The sequence below is a fragment of the Trichogramma pretiosum genome, unplaced genomic scaffold (genome assembly GCF_000599845.2).
Source record: "Trichogramma pretiosum strain Unisexual culture from Peru unplaced genomic scaffold, Tpre_2.0 scaffold17, whole genome shotgun sequence".
NCBI classification, from domain to species: domain Eukaryota; kingdom Metazoa; phylum Arthropoda; class Insecta; order Hymenoptera; family Trichogrammatidae; genus Trichogramma; species Trichogramma pretiosum.
In genome coordinates, this window is record NW_019641225.1 from 2,359,322 (window position 1) to 2,378,112 (window position 18,791).

Here is an 18,791-nt window from a genome sequence, read left to right on the forward strand (position 1 = left end):
TAAAGTATACCACTGCCTCGAAACAATGTCACGAGAAGAATCCAAGTCAAGCTCACAACGATACGATCCGCACCGTAGCGCGCAAGGCTATAATATTTGAGATGGGTAATTGCGAGCTCGTCATGACGCCCTAATACTTAATGTGTCGGCCGAATGTCTCTCGGGCAATTTTCGGGCGTGCAACTCGTATATTATTATAGGCAGCATCATCGTACCTACATGGTCAAACACAGACTGAGCACACAATGTATCGTATATAGCTCACAAGCTGCACCGAGAGTACACACTGTATACGTAATACCGTAACGCAATATACCTATATACATTCACATGCGTGGAAGAGATTAGTTTCGTACTACTGCTGCTGCTGCTGCTGCTGCGGGGGGGATGCTACTATATGTACATTATATCTATATGTGCGCAGCGACGCATCACCTCCGCGCATCTCGTGCGCTCCTGATCGTATTGCTCGTTTTTGCAAAATATTCTGCACAAATCTGTGCGTCTGTCGCGCGCGCGCCGCACTCTCTCGCTCTCTCGGACTCTCTGCGGCCAGAAGGAGAGGAGTTGGCAGGCGAGAGAGAGAGAGGATGATGATGCGCCGCTGCTCGTCGTCGTGCAGCTTTACTTCTTCTATGTGTGTGTGCGCGTTGAAACGCGTTTTTCTGCATTTTCGTTCGTTCGTTTTCTCGCTTCCTCGGTTTGTGCTTCGCGACGTGCGATGCCGAGTGGCGAGTTTGAAAAATTTCGCGGGAACTTTGTAATTTTTAATAATCTTGTTAAGATTTGTTTACCATTTAAAAAGTTTTTATTTTATGTGCGATCGGGGGATGCGAGAATGGAGATTTAAAAAGCTCAGAGAGCTTGCAAGCTCTCGTTTGATTGAAATGATTGACGCTGGAAATATATAATATTTTCAAAAACGCGGATTATTAAAGTAAGTTAAACTACGGATTATATCGTTAGCGCGCGAGAACTGCAAGTTATTTCATGACAGACACCAATACACGCGCAAACTTTCTGCACCAACTGCACTCGGTGTACAAGCGCCTCCTCGCGCCACTGCAGGCGCATCCACTACTCCTATATGTGTGTGTCCAGTGGCAGCAGCAGTCTACTACACGCCAGTTATGCAGTCTCGCAGCACAGCAGCAGCAGAAGAAGCAGCAGCAGCAACGAAGTCGAGCGACAGTTTCGCATTATAAACGCGTAACACAGAAAATAGCCCGTCAGCTGTTCGACTCCCTCTCTCTCGAGCCTTTATACAGAGAGAGAGAGAGAGACGACGCGCGACAATTAGTCGCAGCAGTGCGTGGGTTTTCCGCTCGAATAAGGGAAAGGATTATTATCGTTGAATTAGCTCGCCTCGTTATCGAGCTTTGTAATATCGTCCGAACGTGTGTGTGGTGCATCGTGTGCTGCTACTGCTGCTGCTGAGTGCAGTATCGCGCGCGAGGTCTCAGATGAGGACCGCGTCGATGTTGATTTCGGCGCGGAACGCCGAGCATGAGCGATAAAGGTAATTTCGTTTACGCTTTTTTCTTTTCACGATTATTAGTGAATGTTGCATGTGCATGTGCACGAGAGTACGATATACGTCGCACTGGTACAAAAAGATAATTGTTTTTGTCCGAATGGGCCTTTTTTTCGGTGCGACAAGACTCAGAGAGCCAAATGACTTTCCGCTTTTTTTTATCTTGAGTTTGTGTGTGCTCGATTGGCACCTGCTACTGACCCGATCGTATAAATTCTTTGTGCGTAGTATACGTATAGATATATAAGCAACATTGTGTAGTGATTTTTCGGAGCACAAGAAGAGTGAGGTTATGCTCCCTATATATATTTGCCTAGCAGTAGAACCCAACTCGTATTCCTTTCGTATCGTCCACTCGGAGCTCGTTTCTGCTTTGCTCACTGCGCCTTTGACATTGCTAACGACACTTTGCCTCGTGTTTTTGGTGTTTTTTTTTTTTTTTTTCGCAAGGTTTATTATCATCGATGCCTTCGACACGCTGATGAACTTCTTCGCGCGCGCACGAATTTCTCCTCCCTCTTTTTCTTGCGTTGGCGTTTGTTTTCGCGCGAATTAGGGGAGAGAAAGCAGCTGACATCTATATTTAAAGGGCACGTGTGTTTATGTTACGCGGCGATTAAAGCTCGCAAGCGTGTGATACGCGAGAAAGCGAATCGATCTTTAATTATCGTTCGGGTATTGAGATTAATGAAATATTTTTTTGTGGGAGGAAAAAATCTCGATCGTTAAAGTTATAATCCGCTCCCCTCACACGGTCACGTGTAATTTTCTCGTTATTCTTCGTTGCCCGAGAGACGAAACAAAGCCGGGGAATTTTCTGTGCCTCTTCCTTTTTAATGTAATACAAGTTAACTCTCTCTAGCGCGTCGTATAACACGAACGAGCTTCCAACGCTACAGTTAAACCTTTTATACGTTCGGTCTCGTTGGGTTAAAAAAAGAAAAAGTAGGTAAATCAGAGACAGCAGTTTAATTCTACATCCAGAAGAAAATAGCTACGATTTAATAGTTACACGTATGCAAAACCCTTGAGCTTTCTTGCCAACTTGACCGTGAGAGCTCGTGCATAATATATGCAAAAAAAAGAAAGAAAACATAATCCCGCGGGGACAAAGAGAGAGAGAGAGATTTACGTATACGTCGGTCGCTCCGCTTATGTACACAAGAAGCTTAATAATATGCAGAGCTCTATATACTCATTATGATAACGAGTGTGTACTTAAGGCCAATGTACATACCCGCTCGATATATTTAAAGCTTAATACCGAGCGAGCTTTTTTCCAAATGATAAATCTCATATTTGAACTCGTCGAAAAAATAATATTCGCGATGTGAATCCAACTTTTTTTGCAAACTTTTATACATGAAATCTGGAAGTAACTGAATTCAATCTTTTCGCTATATATAACGAAACTCGATGGAAAAGGCCACGCCGCATATTCACGTATCTATAAAGACAACAAAGTTTATATAGCCTCGAGCACTGTGTGTGTATCTATTTTTACACGATCGAATCGCGCGGATAGTTTATTGCAATTAAACGCAAAAAGAAAAAGCAACAACTACTCGCGAGCAGCGTCGGCGCCGACTCATCGAGCAATGCAAAACTTCGTTAAAGGCACTTTATAAGCTCGGAACGCAATTGCTTTCGCGTGACTAGGACGAAACCACGTGCCAGTGCCCGCGCGACGGAAAGCCTATTACAGCGTTTATAGACAAAGACACAGACACATACTGCTGCGCCGCAGATAATTGCATTCGGGTTGTGGACGGACGGACGGACTGGGCTCGTCGCCGTGACCCTCGTTTATGTAGACATTATTATTCGTACCCTTCTACGGCACCGTTAAATTGAACGAAGACCTCGGTTTTATCATATCAGCCTCCGTTGCTGTTTCTGCCGGTGCCTATATGTAGTAGTTTATAACGTAGATCTAGGCCGTGACTGTGTGTCGCATTCGTGATCGATAGATGAGTGCATCTGCACGCACGTGTGGCCCTATATGCAACGATCCTCAAAATTATATACTTGAATTTCGCGATCTACCTGTATACACGAGCTCAAGCTCCCTTTTGTGTATGATGTAGGAAGAGTAATAATAGACACCATTCGTCTGTGGTAAAAAAAAACCAATGGTGTAACTTCACGAATTTCGACTCGCTCATCCGAGTAACCCATTTCTAGGCTCTTGTAAAACGTACGTTAACAACAATAAAAAAAAAAAAGAAGTTTATCGCGATAAAACCTGTCAGCTGTTTCGACGCAAAGTTTTTTGCTTCATTCTTTTTCTTCCAACTTCAATTTTGTCACCGTTGATTAGTGTTTTTTTTTTCGTTGCTGTTGCAGATCCTTACGTACACTTCAGCAGTGCGAGCGGTGCGGGCTGCAACAATATCGTCGTACAGCCGCTGCGACACGGCCACTTGAACGTCAGCCTCGGCTTTCTACAGATCAATCACAGGTTCGGATATTTACACGATGCAATTGATACGTAATTATAAAATGTATAATGTGTGATTATTGAATATACTCGCTGAATGGCAGAATTGCGCGCTTCGCTTATTAAATGCCGATATTCAAATTATACGTCGGTATTAGATTATTTGCGAGGATACACAACGTTTATGTATATATACTCGCTATACACCACAAGTGTCTGTAATTTTTTCTTTACATAACTATACGTACGCGATGATGTTCGATTGATTTTTTTGTTGAATCGCTCGGTGCTCGTGACTTTGAGCGAACGATACATACCGCATTCGATCAAAAATATGCCACGTCTTAAACTGCGTTTTTTTTTACGGAAAATATAGCTTCAATTTTTATTCGTAACGTGTACTGCGATTTGATCGGCATATTCAGTAAAAATTAGATACGAGGATAACAAAATAATCAAAAATACGATATACTCGGAATACTTTCGGACCAACCGATATTTCAATCGTTTTTCCTAAAACGATTTCGAAGCGAGGCCCGCGTCTTATTTTCGGGATATGGCATATTTTCGGTATAACGCGGTATACACATCGTGTAATAGCTCGAGCGCCCATGTTTACATTCCATGTACGTGAAATATGTCAGTATAACTTGCGACGCCGCAGCAGTAACAACATCGAGAAAAGCAGCAGCAGCACCAAGTGATTCTCCTGTGCGATAACAAGTGCCACTTTCAACACTCGTGTGTATCGTGTGTTTGTGTGTGTGTGTGTGTGTGTGTGTGTTGTGTCGAGCGCACAGCTGTGAAAAAATGTTCACGTTCAAAACCGTGGAAAGTTTACCCGGCGAAGGCAAACTCGCGAAATTGGAAAAACTGAAGAGTTTGCGAGAAAAGGTCAACTGGGAGGTCAAAGAAGAGCGATACGAACTTCTGGCTCGACTCGGCCAATCGCTCGGCCGTTGGCAGGGCCAGCCTCCTGATCTCCGCGAGATCTTTCAAGGCGAAGAAATCGATCGTCTCCTCTTGGACTCGACGGATCTCGTGGCACCTCGCATGACGACGTTCGTTCCCACGGTCGCTCTTAGCGGCTACAAGGACGAGCCCGAGCTCGACGAAGCGGGCAAGCCAGTGCTGCGTCGCACCACACCGATACACCAAGCGTACCGATACCATTACGGCTACCTTCCTGCTCTGTTCGAAATATACGACAGATTCGACGCGAACTACATCGACGAGTCCGGATTGACGCACTTTCACGCGGCCTGCGAGCTCGGACGTTACGACGTCGTCGAGAAATTTCTCGAGCACGGTCAGGATCCCAACGTCGTTTGGCGAGAGACGGGCGATTCGCCGCTGATCTTGGCTCTGCGCTACCTCAGGAGGAGGGTGGCCGAGCTGCTGCTGAGGAGTGGGGCAGATCCGAACTTGGCCAACGCGAAAGGAGAAACCCCTCTGCACGTGATTTGCTCGCAGAAGAAACCGGAGCTGGTGCAGTCGTTCTTTCAGATTTGCGACGAAAAACATCTGTCAGTAAAAATCGACGCCCGGAACGAGTTGGGCGACAGGCCGTTGCACTTGGCTCTGCGAATCGGTAACAGGAAGGCGGTCGAATCGCTGCTGAGAGGCGGAGCCGATCCGATGTCCCTCAACAAGGAAGGATCGACTCCTTTGCACATCATTTGCGAGACGGGTGTGGACGGCGATTCGATGGAGATATTCTTCAAGATCTGCGACGAGATACATCGAGTCGTGCAGGTCGACGCGACGGACAGACGGGACCGGACGCCGCTTCAGAGGGCGCTGACGTATATCATGCCGCGCACGCTCGACGTGCTCTTGGATCGTGGCGCCGATCTGTCCAGCTTCGTTTATCCCACCGAGGCCGCCTTCATCCAGGCATTCGATCAATGGCTCACCGACAGGCTCGACTTTAAATTACTGCTAGCTTCCGGCGTCGTGGCCTGCGTCGAGCGTCTCGAAAAAAGAGGCTACGAAACGCATCTCAGCGACGCCGTGGCCATCATGCAACTGTTCGCCAAGCACGAGCTGTTCGAGAAGTCGGCGGATCTCGACAGGTCTTGGTACGACGACGAGGAGTTCGCGAGAGAAGCGAGATGGACGATGATAAGGCCGGACTTGTCGCTCCACGACCTGATCCGAGAGCAGCTGGCCACGAACAGATCGCTCGCCAATCACGAGGACTACTTGGAATTCTGGTGGACGAATAAGTTGGAAGAATTTCTGCCCGAGGAGCCTTTCGAGGCTTGCGCCAGGCATCTGTGCGAGACGATTTCGAGAAGATTCTTCAAGAAGTGGGGGCTGGTTGGTCTGGTGAAGCTGACGAGCCAACGACTGTCGATTCTTAGCTGCGACGTCATCGTCGACATGCTCGTCAACGCCGATTTGTACACCATTTGCTTGGCTGCTAGTGACCAAGGTCTTATTCGACAATATAATATAATATTCTAATAAATAAATTAAAAAAATTAATATAATATTCAAATAAATAAATTAAAAAAATTAATATAATATTTAAATGAATAAATTTAAAAAAAAAATTGAATATGTTGACTTTATTAAGAAAAATAATGAATTCTCAGACGTTTGAAAATTGTTCTTCGGCTTTATAAGTACATAGACTAGAAATTAAAAATTTTCGATAGAGTACGCGGCATTAATCGCTCAACTCGAGCGCCACACTGTTTACATGGCAAGAGTTGATACGTATCGCACGTTGAAATAGGTCAGTGTAACTTGCAAATCACGAGACAATGCGATCGATTGAAAGATCGAAGAGTAGCGCCACAAACGTCTCGACCAACTCTGGCCCTCGATCCAAGATTGGAAGGGCGAACTTCGCGAAAAGCGAAAAGATCGAGCGCCTTTTTTCAGATGCCACGAATCACTGAAACGAGAAAAGAAGCGAAAATCGAGGCGAAAGATTCATCGATATCGTGACTATGAACGAAGACTTGTGGTACATTTGCTAGACGATTCGCTATATATTTTCTGTCATTTTTTTTTTATTTTTGTAAACACTAAATTCTGCAGATTATTTCATGTTAATCGTATGAAAAAATTGAACTCATTAATTTGCGTATTATCCCACAAGTCTCCCATCTTAATAATTTTTCGATACCTGTTGATTAAATTGTTATTATTTTATTTCTTACAGATACCACGTGGAATTCACAGTGCCATGGAACACTTGCGTGCTTCAGCCGGAGGGCGGAAGTCACACGGAGCCGGCGATGATCAGCGGCGAGACGACCAACTCCAACTGTCGGGTCATCGACTTCACCCGCGAACGAGATGATCTCAGGTATACGCTCGCACGAATCACGATACAATCGTCGTCGTCGTCGTAATAATAACGCAAAATGTTTCTCTCCGTCAGGCTGAAAGTCGAACTGTTCGCGCAGACGGAGCGCTTCCTCAAGGAAAGGTTCCAGATCAAGTGCTGCGAGGCCGGCTCGCCGCTGACCATCTACATGAACGCGCGGGTGTTCGGCAAGGGCCAGGGCACACCGGTGCTGCGCAACGGCATACGCTGCGTCGGCGTGGAGAACGTCACCGAGGAGGAGACCGAGGACGACGAGGACGACGACGACAATGCAGCGGCGGCGAGTAGCGAAGTAGGTGTAGCACCTACAGCGACCGAGATCAAGAGCAGCAGTGGCGGCGGTGGCAGTAGCGGCAAGCCTACGTAGTAGTACGGATGCTTTTAAGTTGTCGGTCGATCCGTGGCAAAAAAAAAAAAAATAATAAACAATTGTCAACCATGTCGGGTGAAAATATGAAAGTCAGTTGTATCGTTGTCGTATATTATATATATACTGCCCCCGAGGAGCAATAAGACACCATGTATAAAAAATATAAAACGTAGCAATACGCGCCGAATCAAGATGTACATTGATACACAATTCGTGTAGTATATATAGCCCTTAAGTAGATGTAAAAAAGAACATAAAATTATAATTGAACCTCCCCCCTTCTAATTATCGACCTCGATTCTCGTATTCTCGCGGTGACATGGTTCAATTATAGCATCGAAGGCCTTTTTACAAAAAAAAAATTGAAGGACCACTTTTGTATTAGAATTTAATAATAATAATAATAATGAGAAAAAAAAGGAAGAAAGAGAAAAATGACGTTTTCACGAGGCATTTGTCTGCATTTAAAAACGTTGAGATAAAAATAATGTGAACTTCTTTCGATCTTGTTCAGCGGAAAGATGTATTATAAATGTACTTTCTGTGCAATAATCAGTATTCAATATACCGAGGCTTTTTTCTAATCTAAAAAATCGCTCTTGTTGCTGCTAAAACCAAAAAAAATGGACTATCTATTGTAGCGCTATTTCGGAATAGAAAAAAATAAAATACTTTTCTAACTGTTAATAATGTAACACGCAGTGTTAACTCCTAAAACGATCATTATCATTGATGCCAAAATATTAAAACGATACAATAGATAAAAGTTTCGAGATTACATGCGTTCTGTTCGATCTAACATCGAATCTATATTCAAGTATACAAAATCTCAAACTCTATTTATATTGTGTACAAATCATTATCACGATGCATAATTCTTATATCATAGTTGCGAATTGTGAAAAATATTATTACTTTTATTTTAGAGAAAAATTCTGAAAGAATAAAAAGTATTGAATTATATTAAAAAGATAGACGTTTATTAGACTCTCTTTATTTTGAATAACAATTATTATATTAAAAAAATAGATAGTAATGATTGCATCTATCCTACCATCCAAAAAATCCTTATCAACGAGTATCAAAATATCAACAATCGCGACGTTTCACACGCTTTATTCAGTCTTTTCACGTTTGTACTTATCCTTATCATTAGAGTATAAAAAAAAATCAACAAGCAATAGAAACAGTTTCTCAATCGCAATTTGTGCAATTAAAAGGAAATTTTTTACGTTTATCAAAAAAAAAAAAAGAGGAAAATATGACACTTCTCGAACTCGAACATAGAAAAAAAATGTACAAACGATGTGACAAGCGACGAAGTCATTCTCACATACTTAATAACATACGAAAAGCTATCTACAGACAGACAGACGCGTGATCAGCATCTGAAGTTATTCTTCTTCATGGGTATGCCGGTGGGTCCGTCGACGAACTCGCATATGTTGAAGCCGAGCCTGGCCAACGGATGACAGTTGCTCTTGGGATTGCCCCACTTGCCGGTGAAGCTCATCCAGCCGGGCATCAGATCCTTGACCGACAGCAGCTCGAGCTTGTGCCAGGTCGGCCAGGCGGTGCCGAAGCCGCTCTCGTCGTACAGCCTCGGCAGTCGGACGAACTTGTGCTTGCCCGGGGCGGTCCAGAGGCCGTGCGAGCCGCGAGCGCTGAACAGCACCGGGTGCGAGCCCTCCGCCGTGTAGACGCGCTCCGGGAAGTTGGGCTTCTGGAAGATGCCCTTGCGCGTCTCCTGGGACTCGAAGAGGAACGTGTTGGCGCGCGGCTCGTAGCGATAGAAGGCGCCTGCGTCGTGGGCCGAGACGTACATGGCCAGAGGGTGATCCTTGCCCTGCGAAGAGAAAAAAGAAAAGTTATTTTTCTATATAGACCTCGACGGATATCGAATTTTCGAATAATTAGTAGAATAGTAGTAAGAAAAACCTGTAAGGTCATTGTGGGTGTTTTCGCTCAGCTAAGCCTCTACTTTCGCTCAATTATGTAATTATGTTAAACATGTTCAGCTCAATACGACCAATTCAAAAAGAAAAATTTTCTTATCTTAAATTAGATCGTTAATATTAATTATTGAGTGAATATAAATACATGAGCGAAAATACCCACATTAACCTTATACACTTTTATGAACTTAAAAAAAAGTTGGATTTTGGACACGTAAAAAGTTTTAAAAGCTTACAAAAGGTTTATAAAATGATTAATGTTTTTAAAAAAATTATAAAATTTATACACAATTTTCTAAAATCTTTAAAATACTTTTGTATTTTTATTCTCAGATTTTAATTTAAACTCATGTAATTAGGGCCTTACTTATAAATTTAAATTTATTTTTTTCTTTTACATTCTTTTAGTTTATATTTTCACTAATTTTTGTATTTTGCATATTTTCCATATTTTCAAATATTTTTCCACGTTTTCACAATTTTTAATAAAATTTTTACAAATAGAGACAGTTACATCGTTAAGTTTCCAATATTCAAATACTTGTAAATGAGAGTATAGCTTCCGCTACACGTTCGATAATGCCAATAGATTGATTGCAACAACTACACAAGTATTTCTAAAAGCTACATCTCGAACATTGCGATATAAAGAAAAACTTCCGAATCTCCTCATTGAGTCTCCAGAGCCAGTAATTACTCGTTGTGAACTTTTTTTACTCTGAAAATTTTGAGACAATCAAAGATGTCATCAATAATTTTGATGATGCTGCATTTTGTCATTTTTAGTGCATATTATACGGAATCTAAAAATTGTTCGAATCGAAATAAAAGATCAGATTTTAGACACTCAATTTCCACAGAGCCAACTCAATGTGTCCTAGATAGAAAAAGAAATGGAATTTCCAATGCACTACTGCGAGACTTTTTTTACTCTTTATTTCAAAGACAATGCGCACGGCAGCTTTTATCAAAAATTGGAAATAGAAGAAAAGGCTTGAGGGGAAAGAATGGAAGTGCGCGCACGGGTACTTATTCTTAAATGTGTGTCATCGATATAAGCCGCGGAGAATCGACGTATCGAGGAACTATGCATTACAAACGATACACGTTGTCTACGTTTTTCCTCTCTTATTTACCTTAAAATAGAGGCTGACGTGCTCCCAATCGCCCACGTGGCTGCCGTACTCGCGCTGCTTGCCGAGACAGACGCCACCGAGGCTGGGTATGGGCCAGCTGCCGAGGAAGCCGAGATCGAGCACGCACACGGCTTTGCCCTCGCTGAACGGATAGAACATCCAGTAGGTCACGTGGAAGTGCAGCTTGTCCTGTAGCAGCAGCAGCTGCTGCTTGTTGTTGCTGTCCTGCTTCTGCTGCTGCTGATGTTTTTTCTTCAATTTTCGACGTTTCAGGTCGTAGGGCCTGGCGAGGCCTGGATTGTTGCTGCTGCTGCTACTGATGGGTTTGACGACGGGCAGGTCCGAGGGTGGCGCGGACGGGGTGAAGACGGGACGACTACGCACGAGACGTCGACCGGGTGACAAAGAGTTGCCGTCCAAGAGCTCCTGGCTGCCTGCAAATTTTAGACACACGTATGTGAAAAAATGGTGACGCTTAAGTAAGAGAGAGAGACGCACATATGTTGTCCTGATACGAGCGACGATTTAATGTTTCTTCATTGCTCTGATTTTATTTCGACGAATGTATATAGTACTGCGGTGTATAAAAGAGCGAGTTATACACTGTATAATAATGTACATAGCTATATATAATGTATGTATATAATCGAGCACACGCATTCGCCGCGGGATCGCCGCGGGGCCGGCGATGTACGACTCTTCGCTCGTCTTGCGCTCCTGATCGAAACTTTCGTTTTCTGCAGAAATATCCGCACGCGTTCACGTGGACAGTTCTGCAGGAAGCTCTGCAGGAAATTCTGCAGGAACTTCTGGCTGCGGAGATTCGTGTGTGATCGCGACGTACTTTGCGCGGGTTCTTAATATCGTCGTAGAGCGATTTCGCCCGGAGTTTCTTTAAATGGATGGACCTTTAAATACGGCGAGGCATTTAAAAAAGGTCGAGCCCACGACGAGCCTCCGAGTGTGTGTATATAGGAATGAGAAGTGTGATATTTCCTGTGAACTGAGTCTAATGAGAGTCGCGGCACAGTTCAACTGACGGAAGCTTTAGTAGTATGCATACAAATAAGCTCGAATTAAATTAAACTTTATTTTACTTTCTTTGAAGTAATTTAAAAATGTGTATACTTGTACTTGTCGAAACTTGAAAATAGTTTCATTATAAACAATGATAATTAAGCAATTTACTTGTGGAATTTGGAATTTTTACGGAGTTATTCGCTACATCTGAAAATAATTCCAAGAGAAGTGTTTCTATGTATAATCTGCAAAGTCTACATGTAATATCGTACACTTTACTCTGGTAGAAAAGCTCAATTTTAAATGTATAGTTTTTGACCAACGAAAAAATTGATTGATCATAATAGAGTTTTTAGACTTATACATAATAACTATATTTGAGAATATGTTCTATAGAATTCCTGCCAATTGCGATGGATACATATTTATATTAGATACTTTTAATTTTTTAAATTTGATTTAAAATATCAATTGATTTAAAATATCAATTGATTTAAAATATCCATAACCAGTCGAAAGCCTTTGACTAATTGGTTCCAAAACCATGCTTTAACTTATACAATTATTTTGACTTTGCCACTTGCAGATTTACTGGAATAAAGGTGCTCGCTACCTAGTGGTGGAATCTCAAAGTAATATTGTCATACCAAAATGCTCAAAAACTCATCTCAATTTTTTACGACAATAAAACTGTTATTCTCGTGTCATTCAAAATGCGCTTAATATTTAACATAATTTCATCAGAAAAATTTCCAAAATAAAGTCGATCAATGATAATGTATTTTAAAACATTCTAAATAGTCATTTTTTAATCATTAGGCCGTTATTGATGTCAAGCATTTCTAACAAGGTTAAAACTAACGATCGGTAGTCGGATAATGTACGAAAACTGCGGATGCAGTAAGTAGGAAATGCCAAGTTCAATTTGATCTCGCGATACACGTGCTTTCGAGCTCATTCTTTAACGCGATACACGGAATAAGTGCGCATTTAACAAGGCAATGAAATCTAATTGAATCGCGATCCGATGTGCACTCGGTCGTATATACCCACACACACACACAACTCAGTCCCAAAGTAGGATATCGAACTCGAATCAGCTGTCCGAATCGCATACGTATGCTCGTTATGAACGGAATTCTGTTCGGCCATGCGCGAAGCGCGCTTAATTGAGCATGTGAATTCAATTTGCATCGATCGGCGCATATATTTATTTCTATCGATTCTCAAACACGTGCGCGTTACACATTTCGGAATATATATTGTAAAGTATCTCCATACATACGCGAAGAAAAAATGAAATAAAATAAAGTAAAATAAAAGAAGTTCGACTTTCACCGTGCATACTGTATGCTAATTTCTCTCACCGGCTAGGACGTTATTGGTCTCGATCGACGACGGCGACACTGCAGGCAATAACGGCAGCAGCTCGTTCGAAAGTCCGGCAAAATTCGATGTTGTCGTCGTCGTCTTCTTAGTCGGGTCGTCGTGCACGTGATCGTCCTGCGTGTTCTTGAAGTAGAAGTGCTCGTCCCGGTGGCGGCTGCCCTGCAGGCAGTTCTTTACCAGGGCGTAGATCGGCACCTCGCCGGCTGGCCGGCGGCCGTGCAGGAACGACGATTTGTTCTGCAGCAGCAGTTCTGTTGGTAAAAACAAAGATTGATCGTTGAAAAAAGATGAAGATGTAAGCAGATGTGATACAAAGTCAGAAATTAAAATTGAAGCAATCGATATATTGAATTTTATGAAAGGTATTTTTACACGAGATCTTCGTTCAAAATAAATGTATAATTTCGGATTTATTTTGTTAAGTAATCTGAACGAAAAACATTTAACTCTATTCTCGAATTTAAACATTTCGATTGAAAATTAATGCTTTAATAACGATTTAGTTTCGTCTAAGTTGGACAAAAAATTTTATGAAAATTCAATCATTGAATCCAGCATCTACCACCAGATGGCGAGCACCAGTATGTCTATGAATCTGCAAGTGGCAAAGTAAAAATAATTATATAAATCGAAGCACAATTAAAGGAATGCATGATCATTATTTATGGTTTTGGATATTCGATGTTTTTGGCTTATAGAAATTCAAATTATATACAATCAAATTATTTTTGACTTGCATCCCCAGCGTCAGACTGTAAGTCGAGGATGAAAAAGGTTTTCGCTCGTATCTCACGAACGACGCAAGACATCGGACAATTAATTTAACCGATCGATTCTAATTTTCTATAAAAGTACATAGTTTTACGAATGAGAAAATTTTGTTCGTTTGAAAACTGGCTCAATATTTTCTTTAACGTTCAAAAATATAGCCAACCGAGTCGCACAAGAATAAAATAAATTCTTCGTTCATAAATATAATCGATAAGATCGATTGATGCAAAAGCCAAATATATTTCGCTCCCAAATATAAAAAAATTGTATCAGTGAAGTATGAAGGTCATACATTTCTAATTTTATGGACAACGCATTGAACAGTTAAATAATCGTATTTCGTAAAAGCAAAAACGAAATTAGAACACCTTGCCTAGACAAAAAAAAGTATGATCTTAGCATGATTCTGTAAAAAAGTTCAAATGTATATTTGGCTCCATCGATAGAGGGCCGAAAGTCGCATTGGTCACAGTCGCACTCAATCCAATGAAGCATCTTAATTAAAACGCCTCTATATAACGTCGTCTATCTCTGCTTTTCCCACTTATATGTGTGTGTCCTCGTGGGTCACTCGGTCCAACGACGTACACAGTATACTCATACAAGTATACTATTATAGGAGTCGCTTTAATATGGTAAAGATCAAAAAGTAAACGTCCAGAGAAGTTCGGGGAGATGCATATGCCCAGTCACGTTCTATTGCTACGATCGCAACATATGTTATGTTCACGAGCTAACTCCACTGACACTTTCTAATCGTTTCCGAAATTGACTCCTACGCTGCGTAGCTACTTTCATCTCTTGTAGCTTCATTTATGTATGTGTCAAGGTCGTACAGTGAGTGTATAGTCAGTACGCGTTACGACACCGACGGCGTAAGTAGTCAAAAAGGATCGCATCGATCGTAGCGATTGATTTTTGTTCCTACGACAGAAAATAAAAAATATCTTAAAGTTATAAGTGGCTGTGATCGTGTGTGTGTGTGAGTGCCCAAAAATGATGGACGAAAACGGGGATAATTTACAACAAAGACAGATAAACAGTTTGAAGATCACAATTAAAGAGATGAATTACGTAGGGTTTATTAATTGGCCCATAGACAGACGATTTTTACTTCTTGATACACTGTATCCCTTAATCATAAATTGGAGGGGACAACTTCCAAATCTCCGGGACATTTTGGGTAAGAAAAAAATCGAGTGTCTTCTCACCTGGTCTGTATATTACACGAAGGTAAGGACGCAACTTTGGCCTGGGACTGCAGGACAGGCATTCGTCGAGTTCGTGTCTCGCTGCGGTTACAAAGACGAGCCCGACCTCGATGAAAATGGCAGGCCATCGTTGCGTCGCACCACACCGATACATCACGCCGCCAGACACTTGTTCGACGACAGAAGTCACGTGATCCGCGATCTTTTGATCATATACGATAACTGGAATTACGCCGACGATTCCGGCTTTACGCATTTCCACGCGGCCTGCAAATTCGGCTGCCACGAGGCCGTCGGGAGATTTCTCGAGCTGCGTCGGCTGGACGTCAATCGCCTCGTGCCGGAAACGGGCGATTCCGCGCTGCACTTGGCCACGGCTCGACGCCTGCCGGGCGTGCTCGCGATGCTGCTGCGGAGAGGCGCCGACCCGAACTTGGCCAACAAGGAAGGACGGACGCCTCTGCACTTCGTGTGCAACAACGACGACGATGAGTTTGCGAAGTTGTTGTTCCAGATCTGCGACCAAAAACATCGCTCGGTGCAGGTCGATGTTCGGGACAAGAAGGGTCGAACGCCCCTAATGTTGGCGGTTCTGAACAAGGCTAAAAAGACGTTCGAATTATTGTTGAGAAGAGGCGCCGATCCGAATCTGGCCGACGAGCTTGGATTGACTCCTTTGCACTTAATTTGCCAGAAATGGGATGAAAGCTCAGCGAAGATTTTCTTCGAGATCAGCGACGAAATGAATCAAACGGTGCGAGTCGATGCTCGGGGAAAGTTGGGTGGTACACCGCTACTCTATGCTCTGGAGGCCGGCAACATGAAACTGGTAGAGTTGCTGCTGCGAAGAGGCGCGGACCCCAATTTAGGGCGCGATAGCGGACGAACACCTCTGCACGTTTGCCTTCGACACGAGCGCATGACGGAGATATTCTTCGAGATCAACGACCAACTCGATCAGCGGGTGCGGCTCGACGCCCGAGACGAGGACGGCCGGACACCGCTGGATTGGGCCGTGTTGACGCTCGAGCCGAAAATCGTCGACCTACTCTTGGATCACGGCGCTGATCTGTCTAGCTTCGTTTTTCCGACTGCCAAAGACTTTAGCGGGCAATTGGGTATTGGTTGGTACGATAACAATTCTTTATTGGAAATGGCGTCCGGTCTGCCGGCCATCCTTGATAGTCTCGAGAGAAGCGGATACGAATTCAACAGAAGCGCCGCCTTGCAGATAATGAAATTGTTCGGTTATTATGGATTTTACAAGCATCCGGTATTGAAACTGATCGGTTATTACAGATTTTTCAAGCAGTCGGTGGATGTTGAAAAATATTTGTTCAACGACGAGGAGTTCAAGAGTATAGCGAAAAAGATCATGATAAATTTAGATCGGTCTATCCACGATCGATATTTGGATGACGATGAAGACGATGAAGATGACGACGAGGAGGAAACAGCGAGCGAAGCCGAAGAGTCATCGGAACCTGTGTCGCTCTACGACTTTATCCGGTCGCGGTCGCTCACGTACGGGGACTACTTCGATTTAGCGCGCTCGAAAAAATTGTGGGTGCTCCCCTGCGAGTACGAAGGGACTCTAGCTTGCCATCTGCGCGAAAAAGTATCGAGGAGATTTTTCCGGCGATGGGCGCTGGACTCTTTCTTGGAGCTCACGCGCTACCGTTTGCCGATCCTCTGCTGCGAAATGATCATCGACGAGCTGGAGAACGAGGATTTGTGGCGTATCTGCTTGGCTGCTTCGGGCCAAACCTCGTGCTGGCGGCGTTTACTCATACTCGCGGAATTAATAGCGCCGCCTCATATTCGTTATTACTATACTGTCTTCACCGTCATTCCGTTAGCCTTAGTCATCTTCATCGTAATGGCATACATAAAATACTACGATTAAGCAACATTTTTCTGATGGGCTACCAATTCGACCGCTTTGAATAACATTTCAGAGAGAACAGGGCACGGCCCGCCAAGAACACGTACAGCGCTACTCACAAATGGCTGAATAAGCCCTAGCACCGAGTTAAAAATTATGACTCAACCTACCTTCTGCACGATGTTCGGGAAAAGTTTTAAAAAATGTTGGAGACTCGTTCGCCTCTGTGCTTTTGTCAGTCTCAAATATAAAAATGATCAACTCCGAATAAAAAGTTATTACGAAACATTTATTTGGCATTTTTTTTCAAATTTCAAAGCTTTTTTCATCATTTCCAATTTTTATTCTAGGTCTTCTTTTTCAATCTTGAACGTTGCATAGCATACGCAATTTTTAAAGACATTTGAAGAACAAATGAGGGACGATAAAAATGGTTTTTGAGAAAACTAAAAAAATAACTGGTGAGAAATTGGTTAATTAATGTCAATTACACGGCTGTGATATTATTGAAATCAAAAAAACAATTCACAATTTGATACTTCAAATTTTAAATGAACTAATAAGTTATTCTTACATCCATACGTGAAAGAATAATAACGTAATCGGACTTTTCGTACCCAAAAACAAGTGCAAGCGGTGCAGGATGTTTTTTTCTTTCATCGATACTGATGTTTTCTGCATCAAATTACATCAAAGTTTACGGTTATTAGTACGTGTCAAAGTATTCATTTAAAATACATTAATTTTAATTCGTTTACTTCATGACTTTGAACACATCTACGTAGAGGTAAAGAAACTTCTTACACTGTTACATTAATTCGAACGTAAATATTTTCAACGCCGCACATATAATACCGATCAAGTATGTAGTAGGCGCGAGCGGAAGGCGAAAGCTATATCATATCCATATAAACGAAGCCACCGTCGGAGCGATATGTGGGTCGAGTATGTCTCCGCTGTATACATACAAAATGTTTCCGTATACATGCTACATATAGCCACGTATCGTATATAACCATTAACACGTTCGCGTGAATCAACGCTAAAAGCTCGATCCGCGCGACGATCGCTAATTATCCTACTCGTGTATACGCGCGCGTGCCGATTTTTATCCTACAGCATACATAGTATTGCAGGTCAAACGCAGCAACAGCAGCAGCCGATATACAGGCGCGTAAACTCGATTTCTGGATCACGCGATTCCGATCGCTACCACCACCACAACCTCTTGAGATCGCAGTCGTGCGCGGAGCTGTAATATATATATAAATTGGAGCACTTGATCTCGACGTATGTCAATCCTGTACATTTAATAGCGCGTGTCGCGAATAATTAATTAAACGAAATGTGATATAATTCAATCGTATGTATGGAATAAAACTTTCATCCGCGCCCAGCGAGTAAAATCGAAATTGTCGTCGCACGCATAAACATCGCCTCGAAAGTACACGACGTTGATATAAAGGCTCGTGATTGTAACGACCAATGTAATTTGCCATGAATGGTTTTACATCATTATTATTATTATTTTATTATCATTGCATATACTCACGCAGACTGAGGCGAGTCTTGAGGTAGTCGTCGTCGGCCTGCATGTTGTCGAGAAACTCGGGCACCCCAAGCGGCAGGAATCGCTCGCCGGGCGCCAGCCACACCAGCGGCGCCCAGTCGCGTATGAGCTCCGACACTGCACAACAAAACGACGAAATTAGAGAGAATCGACGAGGATTTATATTT

At 42.7% G+C, this 18,791-nt stretch overlaps 2 protein-coding genes across 3 annotated transcripts; one reads left to right on the forward strand and one right to left on the reverse strand.

Annotated features, from left to right (window-relative positions):
• The first annotated feature begins 632 nt into the window (after nucleotides 1–632).
• Nucleotides 633–7,936, forward strand: LOC106649173 (UPF0687 protein C20orf27 homolog). Of its 2 annotated transcripts, XM_014366453.2 has the most exons (4): nucleotides 633–1,519; nucleotides 3,881–3,995; nucleotides 7,150–7,296; nucleotides 7,372–7,936. In XM_014366453.2, the coding sequence occupies exons 1-4, from the start codon at nucleotides 1,507–1,509 to the stop codon at nucleotides 7,682–7,684; spliced, it is 588 nt and encodes a 195-aa protein (XP_014221939.1). In that variant the 5' UTR covers nucleotides 633–1,506; the 3' UTR covers nucleotides 7,685–7,936. The 2 variants fall into 2 exon arrangements, with proteins under 2 accessions (XP_014221939.1, XP_014221938.1); XM_014366452.2 differs by lacking the exons at nucleotides 633–1,519; nucleotides 3,881–3,995 and adding an exon at nucleotides 4,022–6,411 and having other exon boundaries at nucleotides 7,372–7,461.
• A 1,132-nt stretch (nucleotides 7,937–9,068) lies between these two features.
• On the reverse strand, nucleotides 9,069–18,664 carry LOC106649126. Its single transcript, XM_023458186.1, has 5 exons — nucleotides 18,607–18,664; nucleotides 13,166–13,438; nucleotides 11,020–11,212; nucleotides 10,779–10,968; nucleotides 9,069–9,533 (listed from the first exon to the last, which is right to left on the reverse strand). The coding sequence occupies exons 1-5, from the start codon at nucleotides 18,647–18,649 to the stop codon at nucleotides 9,069–9,071; spliced, it is 1,164 nt and encodes a 387-aa protein (XP_023313954.1). The 5' UTR covers nucleotides 18,650–18,664.
• Between the last annotated feature and the right edge of the window lie 127 nt (nucleotides 18,665–18,791).

Excerpts from the sequence above, each read along its gene's own strand:
- LOC106649173 (XM_014366452.2), top strand. The coding sequence starts at position 4,785 with ATGTTCACGTTCAAAACCGTGGAAAGTTTACCCGGCGAAGGCAAACTC. Across the intron at positions 6,412-7,149 it reads CTTGGCTGCTAGTGACCAAG|ATACCACGTGGAATTCACAG; the intron begins GTCTTATTCGAC and ends TATTTCTTACAG.
- LOC106649126 (XM_023458186.1), bottom strand. The coding sequence starts at position 18,649 with ATGCAGGCCGACGACGACTACCTCAAGACTCGCCTCAGTCTGC. Across the intron at positions 13,439-18,606 it reads CAAGACTCGCCTCAGTCTGC|AACTGCTGCTGCAGAACAAA; the intron begins GTGAGTATATGC and ends TTTTACCAACAG. Across the intron at positions 11,213-13,165 it reads GACCAATAACGTCCTAGCCG|GCAGCCAGGAGCTCTTGGAC; the intron begins GTGAGAGAAATT and ends TAAAATTTGCAG.